This window comes from Capsicum annuum, chromosome 3, assembly GCF_002878395.1.
Source record: "Capsicum annuum cultivar UCD-10X-F1 chromosome 3, UCD10Xv1.1, whole genome shotgun sequence".
NCBI classification, from domain to species: Eukaryota; Viridiplantae; Streptophyta; class Magnoliopsida; order Solanales; family Solanaceae; genus Capsicum; species Capsicum annuum.
The window spans coordinates 184,275,055-184,289,302 of NC_061113.1; the positions used below are offsets into that span (position 1 = coordinate 184,275,055).

Here is a 14,248-nt window from a genome sequence, read left to right on the forward strand (position 1 = left end):
GGAAATACTGTACAAATTCTATTATATACAATCTTTTTGATTGGCTAAGATAAAGGCACAAGGAATTATGCAAAAGCGGTGGGGAAAAGAATTAAAAAAGAAAAGAGGAATGAAATCTAAGAAAAAGTATTTCAAGAGAGCAGAATAAGTGTGAAAATGCTGAGCAAAGAGAGACAAATAGAGAAATTAAAGCAAACGAAAACAGAGCAGCACATACATTTATCATTATCAAATAGTAGTAGTGATTAATTGTGTGAGGAGAGTGGGAGTTACAAAACAGAAGCTGCAGCAGAAGCTAAAGAGCAAGAAGAGGAAAAGTACAAATGTACTCCCTCAGTTTTATTTTATTTGACTCCTAATAAAAAATAAACGTTTCATTTTATTGATTCTTTTAATAATCAAACTTGCAGTTCTAAAATATTCCTTTCCTTGTTTAAAAATAATCGGTTCTTATTGACTTATGCTTTTTAAAAATAAATATTTATTAAAAATTTATTTTATCAAATTAATTTTATTAATTATACTTTAATAAAATAAATTTAAGTATATTTATTTTATTTAATTATTTAATAATATAAATAATATTAAAAGAACATAATAAACTTATTTTAATTTCATAACTTTGAAGACTAAATTGAAACACATAATTTTTAAGAAAGAGGGCCAAAACGAAACGAAGGAAATATTAATAAGATCATTTTAATAAAATATTATTTTAATTAATTTTTTTAATCATTACTTTAATGAAGTAATTTTTTTTTTTTTTAAAAGAGGTATAGCAGGCCGGGCAAAGTATAATGAAAGAACAAAAGATTTTTGGATTTTATTTTGAAATTTGTTTTGCTTTCTTTTCTCTCTCTTTACACCAAAGATCAAACAAAACCCACTGAAGGGGAAGCTAGTCATGATGAAACCCCCCTCAGTTTCCAGCACTCCTAAAAAGCATTTCTTAACCATCAAAACCTTCCTTCCCTTAAATTTGCCTCTCCATTTATCTGCCATTTCCACCATAACCCCATAAGAGCATAACCATGAAACAACACTCCCTTCCTCTCTTTCTTATTACATTTTTCTTCTTCTTAACAAGAATTTCACTTGTTTTCTCCATTACTAGTTCAAATCTTCCTCTACAACTCATTTCTCTTTTGACATTAAAGTCCTCTTTCCATGATCAACAGAACACCTTCAATGACTGGGATCCCACTCTTGCCTTCTCTAGACCAGGTTCTCACATTTGGTGCTCATGGTCTGGCATCAAATGTGACAAGAAAACTAACCAAATCACCTCACTTGATCTTTCAAGGCGCAATCTTTCTGGTACAATTCCATCAGATATCATAAACCTTGTACACCTTCACCACCTGAATTTGAGTGGAAATGCTTTTGACGGTCCTCTCCAAACAGTCATTTTTGAATTCCCTTTCCTCAAGACTCTTGATATTAGTCACAACAACTTTAATTCAACGTTTCCCTCTGGTGTATCAAGACTCAAGTCTTTAACACACCTAAATGCTTATAGTAACAATTTTACCGGCCCTTTGCCGGAAGAAGTTGTTCAGCTCCCCAATCTTGAGTACCTTAACTTTGGTGGAAGCTATTTCATAGGTGAAATTCCGAAAAGTTATGGTGGCTTAACAAAGCTGAAGTTTTTGCACTTGTCTGGAAATTGTTTGACTGGTCCTGTTTTGCCTGAGTTGGGTTTCTTGAAACAACTTGAACATATGGAGATTGGTTACCAGAACTTCACTGGTTTTGTCCCTGATGAATTTTCTTTTTTGTCAAATTTAAACTATCTTGATATCTCCCAAGCAAGCCTTTCTGGTAATCTTCCTGTTGGGCTAGGCAACTTGACAAAGCTTGAAACTCTGCTTCTATTCAAGAACCACTTGTTTGGTCCAATTCCGCTGTCTTTTGCCAAATTGACATCGCTGAAATCATTGGACTTATCGGACAACAATCTTTCTGGAACAATCCCGGAAGGAATTTCAGGATTGAAGGAGCTTACCCTCTTGCATTTGATGAACAATAAGTTAACAGGTGAAATCCCACAAGGCATTGGTGAGCTTCCTAATCTTGAATTATTGTCTCTATGGAATAACTCACTCACTGGGATTTTACCGCAGAAGTTGGGTTCAAATGCAAAGCTGCAACAACTTGATGTTTCTTCAAACAATCTCTCAGGTCCCATTCCACCAAATCTCTGTCTAAGCGAAAACTTAGTTAAACTCATCATGTTCTCAAACCAGTTTATTGGTGAGCTCCCTTCTTCCTTAGCAAATTGCACTGCATTGGTCCGGTGTAGAATTCAAAACAACAGACTCAACGGTTCAATACCATTAGGCTTTGGTTTTTTGCCGAATTTATCCTACTTGGACTTGAGTAAAAATAATTTCTCTGGTCCAATTCCAAGTGATTTTGGGAATTCCGTTAAAGTGGATTATTTGAACATATCGGAGAATTCATTCAACAGTGAGTTGCCAGATAATATCTGGAGTTCGCTAACTCTGCAAATCTTTTCAGCCAGTTATAGTGGCCTTGTCGGGAATATCCCAAACTTCAAAGGGTGTCGAGCTTTCTACACCATCGAGCTGGAAGGAAACAATCTTACAGGAAGCATTCCATGGGATATTGAGCATTGTGAGAAGCTCGTTTGCATGAATTTTCGACGAAATTTGCTCACGGGTATCATTCCGTGGGAAATATCTGCAATTCCTTCAATATCAGAGGTTGATTTGTCTCACAATTTTCTCACTGGAACCATTCCTTCACATTTTGCCAATTCCAGTACATTAGAAAGCTTCAATGTATCCTACAATCAGCTCACTGGTCCAGTGCCTTCTTCAGGCTCAATTTTCTCCAGCCTACATTCTTCCAACTTCATCGGCAACGAAGGCCTATGTGGTACTGTACTTCAAAAGCCTTGCAGGACCGACGGACTCGAAGCAGGAGCAATGGAAGTTAAGCCACAGCCCAAAAAGACAGCCGGCGCAATTGTCTGGATTATGGCAGCAGCATTCGGTATCGGGTTGTTCGTACTTATCGCTGGCAGCCGATGTTTCCAGGCAAATTACAGTCGTCGATTTTCAGCTGACAGAGAAGTTGGCCCGTGGAAATTAACCGCATTTCAGAGATTGAACTTCACGGCGCATGATGTACTGGAGTGCTTGACAATGACAGACAAGATCCTCGGAATGGGTTCAACAGGGACAGTGTACAAGGCCGAAATGCCTGGTGGTGAAACCATAGCGGTGAAAAAGCTATGGGGAAAACACAAGGAGGCAATCAGGCAAAGGCGAGGCGTCTTAGCTGAGGTTGATGTGTTAGGCAACGTGAGGCACAGGAACATCGTGAGATTGTTAGGCTGTTGCAACAACAATGAGTGCACGATGTTGCTGTATGAGTACATGCCCAATGGTAGTCTAGACGATTTGTTGCATGGTAAGAACAAGGATGCTAATTTGGTGGCTGATTGGCTTACTAGGTACAAAATTGCACTTGGGGTGGCTCATGGAATTTGCTATCTTCATCATGATTGTGATCCTGTTATTGTTCATCGTGATCTTAAGCCTAGTAATATTCTTCTAGACGGTGAATTGGAGGCTAGAGTGGCTGATTTTGGTGTTGCCAAGTTGATTCAGTGTGACGAATCTATGTCGGTGATTGCTGGATCTTATGGCTACATTGCACCTGGTAAGTTAGTAAATATTCAACTTTTTATCTTGATCTTTAATTAAATTATTAATGGCATGGATATTTTTCTGTTTTCTTGATGGAATTACATGATTGTTTTGTATATTTTTGAGTTCATGTTTATTTTTGGGTGGCTTTTTGTCATCCAAAAATGTTTTGTTCAGATGGGTTTAGTTCGTTCTGTAGGGTGATGAAAAAGGGTCACTTGCGTGCTAAACGTGGGGTCATGTCAATAGCTTGATGCATTTTTGAGAGAAAGCAGCATGATATATCTTTTTCTTTTTGTGCACTATCGTCGTTAAGTTTTCTTTGCCCACACAATTGTCAAATGCCTCAACTGATTCATACTAGTGGAATCTTCTTTTAATTATAACCTGATCCTGAAGACACTAGTTCAATTTTTGAATTTGAGCGCCAGAATATGTTATCTCTTGAGTTGAAATTTTTATTAGGAATAATATTCCGGTCTAGTTTAGTTTGGTGTGTCATCTAAAATTTTCCTAGTGAAGTGAAGTATTTCTTTACTCAATACTTTTTTTGTGACAATTGGTGAAAATTTAACTTAAATATATTTTAAAACTATCTTAAAATGTTTAGATTTAATTCAAATTGAACAATATAACTGCCAAAAAACTTATTAAAGCTAGTAAAACTTAAGGGCGGCGTCACCACTGCTCTGTTTCTTCTCTCTGTTTTGCAGTTTGTCAATATGGTGCTCAAGAGGCATGGCGCACTAGTTGCGCATGACCAGCTCCCTTTGCCTTTAAGCTTTTGTTTTTCACTTTTTGTTATTCTTTGGACCCACCAAGATTTTGTCGAAGCAACTTATCTGAATCTCAGACTCTGATTAACCCCTTTGATTTATTCGTGCTAGTACTATATTCCTTGACTTTTAATGTTTAAAGTCAACCATTTTGGGCACTAGCAGACGAAGTGTTGTGATAACAAATTAAAATATGAAAAAATTCTCATTTTTGTTGTATTCTTTCAAATAAAAAACACATTTAGTTACTGTACTAAATATGTTTTCGTGTGTTTGTTGATCCAGAATATGCATACACATTGCAAGTTGACGAGAAGAGTGACATTTACAGCTACGGAGTTGTGTTAATGGAGATTTTATCAGGGAAAAGATCGGTGGAACCAGAATTTGGCGATGGAAATAGCATTGTGGATTGGGTTAAGTCCAAGATCAAGATTAAAAATGGCATAAATGATGTGTTGGATAAAAGTGCTGGCGCTTCATGTATTTCGGTGAAGGAGGAAATGATGTTGTTGCTGAGGGTCGCATTGCTCTGCACTAGCCGGAACCCGGCAGACAGGCCGTCGATGAGGGATGTTATATCTATGTTGCAAGAGGCTAAGCCCAAGAGGAAGTTGCCTGGTACAGTGGGTGCGGGTGAGAATGCAATTGCTGCAATTCCTTTGGCTCAAAAGGCATCCGTGGAGTGTTGATATAATAGGAGATATGGGTTTGTTTTGGTTTTCTAGTTAATGAATAGTGGGGGAGATTGGTATAGGAGAAGTTAATAGTTATCTTTGTTAATTTTTTGCCTAATAGGAAATTCCCGAGTGTTGTCATTCCAATGTTCTGAGACATTAGATTGAAACTATGAAATGGGCTTCTTTTCAAAGGGTGCATTTGTGTTTTTAAAGATTCATGCGTCTGAATCCGAATGCACGGCTGAATGATTAAGATGTTGTCTCAAGATCTGAAAATTGAATGATAAGATTGTTTGTTTTTCAATATCTAAATGTACAAAAAAAAATTATTTGTATATATAATAAAATAAAAAATATAATTCAAATAAAAAATTAATTATATATCAGAAAAGTATGTAATTTAATACAATAAAATTATTATTTGGTTAAAAAAATATTTATGTTTATTAGTGATAGTGGAAATGGTTTATAATGGTCGTTGTGGTGACAATGATTGATTTTAGTGATTAGTAATGTTGGTGGTGATAGTTGCGATGGGTGGTATTGTAGTGATTGTTATGATGGTGGCGATTGATAGTAGTGGTGGTGGTTGTGATGTGACGTTATTTGATGTTAGTAGTTGGAGGTGTTGATGCGATGGCTGAAAAATGAATGAATGATGGTTGACGATGTGTTAGTGCAAGTTGGAGGTATTGTTAGTTGTGATGGTGGAGATGGTTTGTTAGTAGAGATAAATTGTAGCGATGATAGTGATTGGAGTGATGATAGATGTGGCATTACTAGTGACAATGGTGGAGGCCGCCGAAGAATGTGTGGAGTTTGTGATGTTTTAGTGGTAGTTTGCGGTGGTGCTAGTTGTGATAGATGAGTTGGTCGATAGTAGAGATTGATCGGTAGTGATTGATGATGGTGGTGGTTGACGGCGGTGGTGACGATAAATATAATTAGAATAATAGAGGTAGTAGTGTGACAGCAGTTGACAATAGTGATTGGTAGCGTTATTTGTTGTCGATGGTGATTGTGATGGTGGAGATAATTGGTGGTTGGTGGTGGTTGACAATGATGGTGGTGGCAGAAGTGTTGACTAATGATTATGAATAGAGTGACGGTGAATATTATCCAACACTAAAATACATCTTCAGATCTATTAAGATTTGATTCTAGATCTGAATAATTAAGACCTATTAAGAGTTAAAAGCTTGATAAAAAAACAAATGCACTTAATCATCTAAAGTCTGAATCATTCAGATTCAGACCTCCATTAAGTGCAAACAAATGAACCCAACAAATCTTTGATGAGTTGTCCCCGGCAATTTTGATCGGCTCTCTCGCTTACTCTACATACTAATGCATTGTAGAATAACTAAACTCAAGTAATTACTTGATTTCAACTTGTGACTCCAACATATCCAATGCTTTCTTTTTTCTGCTTTTGTAACAATTTGGCGAAATAGGATTCTATCGGGAAAGCATGGATTTCTGAGTTTTCACCATTAGTTACTGGTTTAATCACTAGAATAGAGTGAGATAAGAATCTTTGTAGATTTTTCCTCTCCACTTTAACAGGTTTTTTTTTTGTAGAAGGAGAATTTCATCCAATGTTATTTACCTTTGTGTCTGTTACACAAAAATTACTTTTTTTTTTCATTACACTAAAGTCATTTTACTTTATTTCGGTCATCACAAAAGTCACTTCGACCGAATTTGATACGAAACAAATATAGAAAAGACAAACAAACTACAAAAACTAAGATAATAAAGATAGAATTGGAAAAAAAATAGGTAGATAGACACAAGATGATAACAAAAGGACAATCAACTAATATATTAAATCCGAAGATCGAGAAAAAAACTAATGCACTCACAACCAACGATTTTAACAAAGTCATCAAAGCTCCCAATAAGCTAGAACACTCTCTAAGTGTAAGTTTTATTCAAAATCATCCATTGAAGAAAAGGAAAATCATAAGTATTTATAGTCATGAACTATTTACTATAAATGGACCCCAAAATGACCCTAAATGTCAAAGCCCAAAAGGGTGATAATTTGACACTATGGTGATGCACCTCCTTTGTTCCAAGTTATCATCCAAATATGATGTTGCTCAATGGTTCATTGGATTGTATCATCGGATATAGCTCATCTCGTGTTCCAAGCTATCATCCAAAGACGTTCTTGTTTCCCTAAGGTGATCAAGTCTTTAATACATTGGTGCTGACCACGAAGCATATATAAATCTCAAAAGGTTGGAACTAATTCGACTTATATCATCCTCTCATTTTTGAAAAGGATTTTACCCGAACCCAAATCTTTTGTTGACTTGCCATCACACTCTCCAAGTTTGAAATCTTTTGGGAAGAATTCTTTAGGCCTTCAATTATATTTTCATATGGCACTCTCCTTGCACCCTCCTTTAAAAGTATTTGTTTATGAACTTGCATAAGAGAAGGAGTGATACTAGGTAAAATGCTAGTATGGGGATTAGTGGACCTAATGTGGAGAGGGTCTTGGCATAATTGGATTTAGGGTGGTCGAACAAAGTTTTGTGAAGCTCGGTTTGTATTAATTTGAGGTGAGGGAACATGTTCTTGAGGATTTGGAGAACAATTTTCATGGTGTAGTGATGGTAGTTATGGAATTGGTTCTCCATGTTTGCCACTTTGCCTTTCATATGTGTCATTGTACCTTCAATGTATGGCAAGGTTTCACTCATTTTCTTTACAAATTGTTGCATTTCAAGAAATGCCTCTAAGATGTATCAAGGGTTGCTCCACCCATGATCCTTAATACGCTTGAGGAATGGGATGAAGCAAATATTAACGACTCAATTAAAACTAAAAGAACTTGATACAAGAAATTAACTAAGAAATAAAACATAAAAGCACACGAGAATGGACGGAGAAAGAAATGGACTCAAGAACTAATCACAACCAAGTAGGGTGATTACTAGTTGTTAATTAGATAAATTTTTATGATATTTTGACAGGATTATTTTTTTGGTGATCTTTTATGTAATTTAGTTAGAATTAATAATTTTTTTCCTTACACAAAATAATTTAAGTAAAAATTGTTATTGATAATGTGTGATACTTTTATTTGACGGAAGCAGTGATATCTTGAGTGCCACTAGTATTACTTCTGTAGTAGTAGACATTCTATTTCGCGCACAAGTAGGTTATAAACTTCCACTCCTCTCCAAGAGCTGGGTCCTTTTGCTGTCCAAATTTTACCGAGTATTTTGTTTGAACGCTGCTATTTAATTTGTATATAATTGTTTAAAAATTTTACACATTTATATTTTACTAGTGAATGTGTCCGTGCCTGGCGCGGTATTTAAAATATATCATTAATTTTTTTAAAAAAATTCGTAATCAGTTCAAGAAATATTTATTTGAAGGAAAAAAAATGATATTGTGACTATAATAATATACACTTTATATTTTACATGTACATATACAATCATTTTATAACAAACATTTTGTAGTAAAAGTAACACATATTTACTAATTATACTAATGAAGAAGAATATATAACAAATCTTTTGATCCTGTTCATCCTTTAACAAAATTGTGTTGTCATTACCATCAATTATTTTTAAAAAAAAATCCTTTCATAACTGTCTAGGTAAAAGTTCTTTTATTTTTAAATCATCATAAAAATTTTATATATGTTTTTGTGTCATTATATTTTTCTGAATAAAGATAATTATTTTTATTATCTAAGTTATTTCTCAAAACTCGATGCGTACAAATCAACTCCTTTAATCAAATCACTACTAAAAAAGCTATAAAGAAAGAGACCTCATGAGCTCTCTTTCCCTCAAAAAGAGACTTCAAAAGTGACCTCAATTGACGGTCTCTAAAACATAGGTCGCTTTTTGTAAGAGTCCTCATGAGTTCGCTTAAAAGCAATCTCATGAGGTCACTAGGTTATTTATTGAATTTTACAAAGAAGAGACCTCGTGAGGTCTCTAATTATTTATTATAATTATTATTATTTTATTAAAAAGAGACCTCATGAGGTCTCTATTTGATTTTTTTATTTTTATTTTTTAATTAAAAGACACCTCACGAGGTGACTATTATTTCTTAATTTTTTATTATAAATAATTTATTTAAAACATAAACGACCTCTTGCATTCTGTTATTTGAGCATGTAGAAAATACAATCGTGAAAAAAAGACCTCATTAAGTCGCTTTTGTACATTTGCGAAAAAATAAAAATGCGAAATAGCGACCTCACGAGGTCTCTTTTTGTAAAACAATAGTTTTTACAAATACCTGTCATTTTAATTCAATTCAATAATAAATACAATATAATCAATTAAATGGAGCTCTAAGAACTCCCACCAATCAATCAAACTACAATAAACACAAGTAAATATAATCTAATTAATAACCACAAAATGAAAATAAAATTTAAATACCTTGATATTGAACGAACAAAATATAAAAGTCATAAGTTATTTAATAATACTATTGTTCATACTACTTTAAAGTTTTAATGCATTCAAAAATGCCTAAGAATTCAAATAAACCACCATGAAGTATATAGTTTGAATTATCTAGACAACATTCAACTTTAACAACGCGGAGGTCTATTGTCCACATAGTAATCCTTATCATCTTCATCACTACTGGGCTCTTTAGTCACATCTCTGTATTGACCATATACTCCATGTGAAATAGATAGAGACTGTGGAGGTCGAGGAGGGCGCACTACATCATCGGGACAAGGGGGAATATCCCCCCCCCCCCCCCGGAAGCAAGTAATGCATCGAATTGAGCCTTCATTCCTGTATACTGTATGTCTTTTTGCCTTTTCGTAGCCTGCGAGGCTTTAGCTTCTTTAGATAGCTCAGTTATTTGCTCCTTCAAAGCCAAAATCGTATCACTTGACTCATCATCCTAGAAACTACCGAGGCCTTCTAGTTCCGAATGAAATTTACGGAAGGTTCATTGGGGCAATCCATAAGCATTTTCATACCTACTTGGGCCACCAACCGCATGTATTCTCTCATTCTGCTCTTGGCTAAGTGGTAGGTCTCGCCTATCTTCTGGCAGAGTTTGACGAAAATCCTTTATGCATTGCAGATATCGATTCTGAATTTAATGATATTAGAATATAAATTTAGAAAACAAAGTAATTACTACTAGAAATAAAGGCTTACATAGGTCAGCCTTGTGTATGTAGCCTTGAATGCCTCAGCCTTCAGTTATTGGCCTCCTAAGCTCTTTTTAGTAGCAAACAAAATTAATTGAATTTTAATTGCTATACAATAATTGCTACAAAACACTAACTGAAACATTAAAAATATTACATGTATATTGACTGAATAACTTATGTACCAGAAAGGTTCTTTATATAATGTAGATACACAATTCAACAATATTTTTCTCTTATATTTTTCATAAGTAGATACTAAAAGGCTAGCAATGATTCAAATGACACTATCTCAATTTAGTTTACAAACAGAAATTTGTGTAGTAATTAGTATACACCTAAACTAAATGGACTAAAATTTAAAAGATAAAAAATGAGCAGATTAGCTGAATATATAACACAGGACAAAAAACAAAGCAAGAAGAACTTTTTGTGCACACAGTTGTGGTTATTAAAAGGGCTCCATAACTTTATCTTGCCAAAAGAGAAGAAATGTACAAAATGGAAAGATCGTGCTATTAGAAAAGTTGTAAATGTTGTGCTGCATAAAGGATTTTTCTAGTTTATGTATATATAAGAACCTTTTTGGTACCTAAGTTATTAAGTTTTGCTTGATACTGCTGCCCACATAATTATCCAATTTTTGACACAAGCCAGAAGCTTTGTTTAAAGGTATATCTCCACCTTTGCACTTCCTTTCTGTATTTGATGTATATCTTATGCTATTAGGACCCATTTAACAAGAAAATCTCAATTTAGAGTACACAGGTTCCTAAGGAACTGATCATAATGCAATGTAACAATCCAAGTACCCATCTAACCTCCATTATAAAACAATTTATGAGTGCTTTTTCTTATGCTTTAGCAATTGCTTTGAATTTGCTGTCAAGTGTCATGTAATTGCTAGAAACAACATTTTTCTGTTACATTGCCTCTACCATAATCAAAATCACTCAAAAAACCAACACTTCCCTATTATGTTTCCTCTACCATAACCAAAATCACTCAAAAAGCACTTTCTTGTTATGTTGTCTCTACCATAACCAAAATCACTCAAAACAACACATTCCCGATATCACTCTAATAATCAACACTTTACTGTTACACTGCTTCTACCATAATTGAAACCAGTCTCAAATACTAAACATTTCGGTTAAAATCACGCCAACCAATCACGTCAAAACAATGACATCTCAAAATCATATAACCACAATATCAATCATGAATCAAAAATAAAACTTAGAAAAAAAACAAATTCTCAAGAGAGAGATGAGTACTTCACGGAATTGGAGAAGTCCAAGTTAGCCAAGGTATGTAATGTCATGATGAGCGGACTCAACAGGAATAATAAGCTGAATGAAAGTCATTTTCTCCGAGCGCATAAGATCCATTGACGGCATGTTATCAATGTTTTCCAGACATCTAGGATTCAAGGGCAAATTCAAATTAGTCGGACTCCAATACTAATAGACAGAGAGAGATCTGTATTCAAATCTAATCTCTGGTAAAAGAGACACCACACTCTTCTTTCACACTGAATTTTCAGTTTATTTGCATTTTGGTTAACTGTGGGCAAAGGTAACTAACTACCATAGCAATAAAATTCAATCAGCATCTCACATATTTCGCTGTTTTTTCTAATTTACTTTACAACCCAACAAAGATTTCTTAACCAAAACCTGTGATGTCAAACTAGCTGCCAACCCCGACTTACATATACCCTCAAATTTCTCTGTTATACGCTATTCCACCATCCGTCCCACCCAACTTAAAACCCATCCTAATAATTAATGGAAACTCCCCGATTTAAATTATTGATCTTGAAAATATAACAATTGCCTCAGCTGAAACATGAAATAAAATACAACTCAAACAAAAGTTAAACCCTCACAAGTATTAAGAAAAAGAATAAACTCCAACAAGTCTTTTCACATATTCTGAATTAGGTTAGCTAAAATGTTAATAAAAAGCACCATATACAAGCAAAAAAAAAAAATCAAATCTAGAACCAAAAAAGCAAAAAACACAAAATACATAGGGGTACAAGACGATCTATAACTCAGTTCAAGATGGAAGAAATCGACAAGAATGTCGGAAACCATAAACGGGATTGTGAAACAAGGCAATGAAGCCCCTAACTATTCCTTCACATTTAGGAAAAAATTAAGGAGACCCAAAACATCCATAGATTCAAATACTATTCTATACACAGATAAGAAAAAAATGAAAGTTGCAGCCTTACTTGAAATGGAAGAATTGATGGGTTATTTAGGATTTGGGCAAGAAAGTTTCCAGCGAGGGGATTTTGAGAGGGCTGGATTTGGCCAAGAGAGATTTGAGGCAAGATGATTTTGAGAGAGGGCAGATTTGAGAGCCGATTTTGAGAGCACTGAATCTTTAGTTTTGGTTTTGTATACTTTTAATTATAATAATAATAAAAAAATATTATAAGAATTAAATAAATATATATTTTGACTTTACATTTCATAAAATGGTGACAAATAATTATTATTAATAATAAATATTAATTTATCAAAATTGTAGCGACCTCACGAGGTCGCAATGTTTAATTTTTTTAAAATAATTATAATTATTTTGACGCTAAATTTTTCCGCATTTTATTTTCTACCTCTCCAAGTCGCTAATATTGAGTCGCTGATTTTTGTAACATTTACCTACTTCATGAGGTCTCTTTATTTAAAAATAAATTAAAAAAATAAATTAAGGGGATAAGCGACCTCATGAGGTCTCTTATTTTCGACCTATTTTTGAGGTCTCTTTTTACAATTTTTTTAGTAATGAATAATTCTCGTATTTATTATAAAGGAAAGATAGATGAAAAAGAAACCAACAAAAAAAAATAATAAGGAAAAGGGAGGGTATATTTAAAATGAAAAAGAGATGTAGCACGAATGAAAAAGTTTTGATAATTTAGGCTAAAAAAGAACGAAAGTAAGTAAGCTTTCATCTTTTTTCAATTTACTTCTTTTTTTCGTGTTTTCTTCCTCCCCTCTAGTTTTCCATCACTAAGAGAATTTTCATTCTTTTGAGATAACATACGACTATTAATTGAGTGATCATCTAAGAAATCAATTCATAAATATACCATCTCAAATAATTAAATATATAAATTTATGCAATTTAAATTCGAAACATCTTCATTTCACCTTCTCTTATACCATTTATTACAAATAAAAAAAGAAAAAGAAGACCCAAATTAATTAAAAGTTATTTCTCTTTACTGTTTTTCCTTCTTTCTCTCCCTCTATTTCCTCAATCAATTCATGAGAAACTTTCTTTCTCCTTTGTTTTTTAAAATTAGTCGAAGAGAAAGAAATATGCAAAAAAAAAAAAAAATTCCATTTCACCTTCTTTTACCGTGTCATTTGTTTTTTTTCGTAGCGTCCTAATTTCAATATATAAATCTCTGTCTTTGAAGCCTGAAAAGTAATCAAGTGCATGTTAGGAAATTCTTCTATTAAACAGTGCAAATATTAAAATTTCATACAAACATGTGCAAGTATGAAGGTATACTAAAAAAAAAACTTATTTATCTATGCAAACAATCACATAAAATGATAAAAGTGTTCGTCTATGTAAATGGTCACATAAAATGATAAAAGTGTGAGCAAATGAAGTATACAGTATAAAGAATAAAGAATAATTTGAAATGTGAAGAGAGTATCCAAATAAAATATTATAGATGTCTAAAGAAAATTGAGAAGAAAATGAATTTTAAAAGAAGGGAAAAGAGGAATATAGTGCAATAGTAAACAATGAAAAGTTTTAGCAATGGAGGTATGATTAATTTGGATTTAAAAGAGTAATTAATATGTAATAAATAAAGAATTTAAATGTCAGCATTTTAAAATGAAAACGTTTAAGAATGTCAACATTTGGGTTGCTTCAAATGGTAACCTTCTGATTCATAGTATTAAATAGTGAGTTAAT

At 33.5% G+C, this 14,248-nt stretch overlaps 1 protein-coding gene across 1 annotated transcript; it reads left to right on the forward strand.

Moving 5' to 3' along the window:
* The first annotated feature begins 818 nt into the window (after positions 1 to 818).
* LOC107863520 (leucine-rich repeat receptor-like protein kinase TDR) lies at positions 819 to 5,437 on the forward strand. Its single transcript, XM_016709458.2, has 2 exons — positions 819 to 3,690; positions 4,739 to 5,437. Exons 1-2 carry the CDS (start codon positions 1,032 to 1,034, stop codon positions 5,143 to 5,145), a joined length of 3,066 nt encoding a protein of 1,021 aa, XP_016564944.1. The 5' UTR covers positions 819 to 1,031; the 3' UTR covers positions 5,146 to 5,437.
* The last annotated feature ends 8,811 nt before the right edge of the window (positions 5,438 to 14,248 follow it).